General features: G+C 43.1%; 1 protein-coding gene across 1 annotated transcript; it reads right to left on the bottom strand.

Moving 5' to 3' along the window:
• Positions 1–1,419: 1,419 nt before the first annotated feature.
• foxl2a (forkhead box L2a) lies at positions 1,420–3,244 on the bottom strand. The gene has a single exon (XM_061681392.1). The coding sequence runs from the start codon at positions 2,961–2,963 to the stop codon at positions 2,049–2,051; it is 915 nt and encodes a 304-aa protein (XP_061537376.1). The 5' UTR covers positions 2,964–3,244; the 3' UTR covers positions 1,420–2,048.
• Positions 3,245–3,660: the final 416 nt, after the last annotated feature.

The following is a 3,660-nucleotide window of genomic DNA, read 5'->3' as shown; positions in this document are numbered from 1 at the left end:
TATAGTACACTACCAGCCTGTAAAGAAAAAAACAAAACAAAACAGCATAGCCTATACGTCAGAGGGAACACTGTTATTCCTGCAAATGCACCGTAGATTTAATAAAGATTCCCCTTGGAGCAGACACACAGGAGTCTGTGTGTGTATTGATGTTGCACTTGGATGAAAAGTGTGTTGGACAGTCGCAGGGACAGAATTCATGAATGTGAGCGTGTCTACGCCTCAGAATCAAAACACTGCATTAGTTTCACTTTGAACATGGGCGCCAAATTCATTCATATGATCTCAGAAGGGTGAGCCCATAGCTTCATTAATATTGAACTACATAAGAGAAAATAATCCACGACACCGATCCACTTTCTTCCAAACAGCGACAAAGTGTACACAAAATTTGCATTTTGAGCACAATAGAGCATAATTTATTGTGACGTCCCCAAAAAGCTCAACTCAAACAGCAAACGTGCCAAACACAACCATTCTTCTTATGAAATATGATCATAACGTCATTGCGTTTGAAGTTGTTGCGCCATATATCAGTTTATTCTGCTGCTGTCACAATAATAATCGTGTGAGTGATTTTATACTTTGTCACACAAAAATAGACCCAGAGGAAATGAGTTCTCTGCGTGAATTTCGCTGTAATACTTTAATACGTTCAACCCATGCCCACTATCCAGAGAGAAGGAACTTTAAAGAAAAATGAATTATTATTATTATTATTGGTTCATGACTTGCAGTAACATTTCCTTTCTCTTGGGATTAATATGCTTTTGGTTTTCCGGTAACATCACAATATGATTGTCATTGGTGTTTCTAAAATAAAAAAGGTTGAAAACCAATGCATGTTTTGTCATTTGTCTTATTATTATTATTTTTTTGTAAAAAGAATGCGCAGTAATATATTAATTTTGTGTAACCTGATTTTCTCTGGAGTCAAAATCAACCTCATGTTTCAAGGCCAAAAGCAGGTATTTTTGGTAACCTTATTTAGCAGGTTGAAAATGTAAGCAAGCCATTGACATTTATTTTATTTATCAAACATTAAAATAAACTAATTACATTAAATTGTTAGTTTTGCTATTGTGATTATATATTTTTCATTTTTTTTAATACTATGAAAATCCGAAGCTAAAGACAGGAAAACTAGCACATGATTTGCCTACAGATACATTTAAATATATAAAAGACACTGCCTCCGTTTGATTCAATTTCGCAGTTAGTATAAAGTTAAAGTAGAGATAAAAAAAAAAATAATAATGTTCCATTTGTAAACGTTAAATATTTTCAGACATTCATTCATCAACATTGGCTCCCACTATTAGCGTTTAAAAGAGATTGCTTCATGAACACTTAAGTCTTTTAGGAAATACATGTTTATTAAGAAATTCACAAATCTAGAAAATATGGAAAAGTGCTAATTAAACTTAAACATGGCCCCAAGATGAATGAAACAATATACAGTATCACGTAATTTTTTTTTTTTTTTTTTTTTTTTTTTTAAAGGACATGCAAAACCTGGTCCTGGCCCATTTCATGTTGTTGGAAATTAATATGTGGGGGGGGGGGGGGGACACAACAACAACAACATGTAACATGGAACACCCTGAATTGTCTTCGTGACGATAAATCTTTTTTTTTTTTTTTTTTTTTCCCCCACCTAAAGATTTACAACCATCCAAGCTTGGCTCAGTCAAAGTTTTTAGAAGGCTGAAGTTGAGATTCAACTTTATATTTTGGCTTGGCTTTTGAGTGAAGCCGTGCGTAAAGTTGAGAAGTACGCACTGTCACAGTTCCACAATCATTTCTCCGTGGAAATATAAATTTAGTTGTACACAGCGAAGTCATCAACAGACAGTTCGATGATAAATGTTGCGCTACCTGATGCGCCTCGGTGACCCCGTTTACACCGGGACTCCGGTTTGTCAACATCGGCACCTCCACTGCATGGCTGCAACCGAACATGGTCAAAAAAACCAAAACCAAAAAAAAAAAACAACCAAACAAACAAAGAAACCCATCAAAATCAAAATCACAGGAACAAGTCACATTTAAATATCAATCCTCGTGTGCAAGGCCGAGTGTTTGCTTTCGTGTTCCCAGTACGAGCAGTGCATCATGGACAGCTCCGCAGGCTGGCGGGAGCAAGCGAACTGCAGGCCGGCTCCGTTGCCGGACGAGACCGGGGGCGGCGCGGCGGTGGCCGGGCTCAGCTGCTGGGAGTGGTGGGGGTGGCCCGGGTGGTGATGGTGGCTCATGCCGTTGTAAGAGTTCACCATAGCCGGGAGCGCCATGCTCTGCACCCGCGAGTAGGGGTTGTAGGAGGCGGGGGCGGACAGAGCCTTGACCGGGCTCACGTTGCCGCTGGCCATCTGACAGGAAGTGTACGACATCGGGGTGGGCGGCTGGCCCAGCGACCACGAATTATTCATGAAGCTGGACTGCAGGTACTTGGGTGGGGACAGGTAGCCGTAACCGTCCCCTCCGAAGAGGGACTTCCCGGGCTGGAAGTGCGTGGGCGGCGGCCTGAACGGGCGCTTCATTCGACGGCGCCTCCGGTAGTTGCCCTTCTCGAACATGTCCTCGCAGGCCGGGTCAAGAGTCCAGTAGTTGCCCTTCCTTTCCCCGCCGCCCTCCCGCGGAACCTTGATGAAGCACTCGTTGAGACTCAGGTTGTGCCGGATACTGTTCTGCCAGCCCTTTTTGTTTTTCTCATAGAACGGAAACTTACTAATGATGTACTGGTAAATACCAGACAGGGTGAGACGCTTCTCGGAGCTTTCTCGGATCGCCATGGCAATGAGGGCCACATAGGAGTAGGGAGGCTTCTGAGACGGATCCGGCTTCTCGGCGACTTTTTCCTGGACGGGCTCCTCTTTTGGCCGCTCTTTCTCCTTGGAGGTGTTGCTATCGTGGATCATCAATGCCATTGCGTCGGCGTCCGGGTTTTGGTAAGTGGCCATCATTTCCCAGCCAAACAAAAGCGCTCCAGTCCCAAAGTCGAAAAAGCAACGTGCTCGTCTCCCGATGCTTCCGTGGTGATGAGGAGACAGAGCAGCAACGGATGCACGGAGACGTCTTACTTTTTGCGGCTCTGTAGGTGGCCGCACACGAGGACCTTCTTAACTCTTTTTTCTCTTTTTTTCCCCCTCACCAATTTGGTTTATGACCGAGGCGCAACTCCAGTTGTGATATGTGACTCAGTAAGCCCAACCCTTTCCTCGTCCCCCCCCCCCCACGTCCACACTCAGGCTGCGTTCGCGCACTCTTCTCTGCCGAACGACGTAGTGCCTCGTGATTTGTGCACTTGAGAGTTCCGCCTCCAGTTTCACTCAATTGAACAACACGTTACTGCAACAATCTACTTCATTAAAGCCATTCACTGTAGTTCGCAATGAACATGCATTTTGCAAGCGTCTCAAAACTCAGCGTGATTTTTGACGGTATATTGTTTCATATGATCATTACCTGCATTATTATTAGCCCGTTGCTGCAGAAATCGTTTTTATTTATTTTGTGTCTCACGTTAACCACAAAAGGGCCGATTGTAAACGTATTGCATTACAATAATTTTAGAAGATATATATATATATATATATATATTTTTTTTGCAGGACAATGATAACCGGTTTAGCTGCTTTCAGTTTCACATATACAGGCGCC

Source organism: Phycodurus eques, chromosome 7 (assembly GCF_024500275.1).
Source record: "Phycodurus eques isolate BA_2022a chromosome 7, UOR_Pequ_1.1, whole genome shotgun sequence".
Classification (NCBI taxonomy): Eukaryota; Metazoa; Chordata; class Actinopteri; order Syngnathiformes; family Syngnathidae; genus Phycodurus; species Phycodurus eques.
Note: the sequence above shows the minus strand (reverse complement) of the source record. Positions and strands in the feature narration are given on the sequence as shown.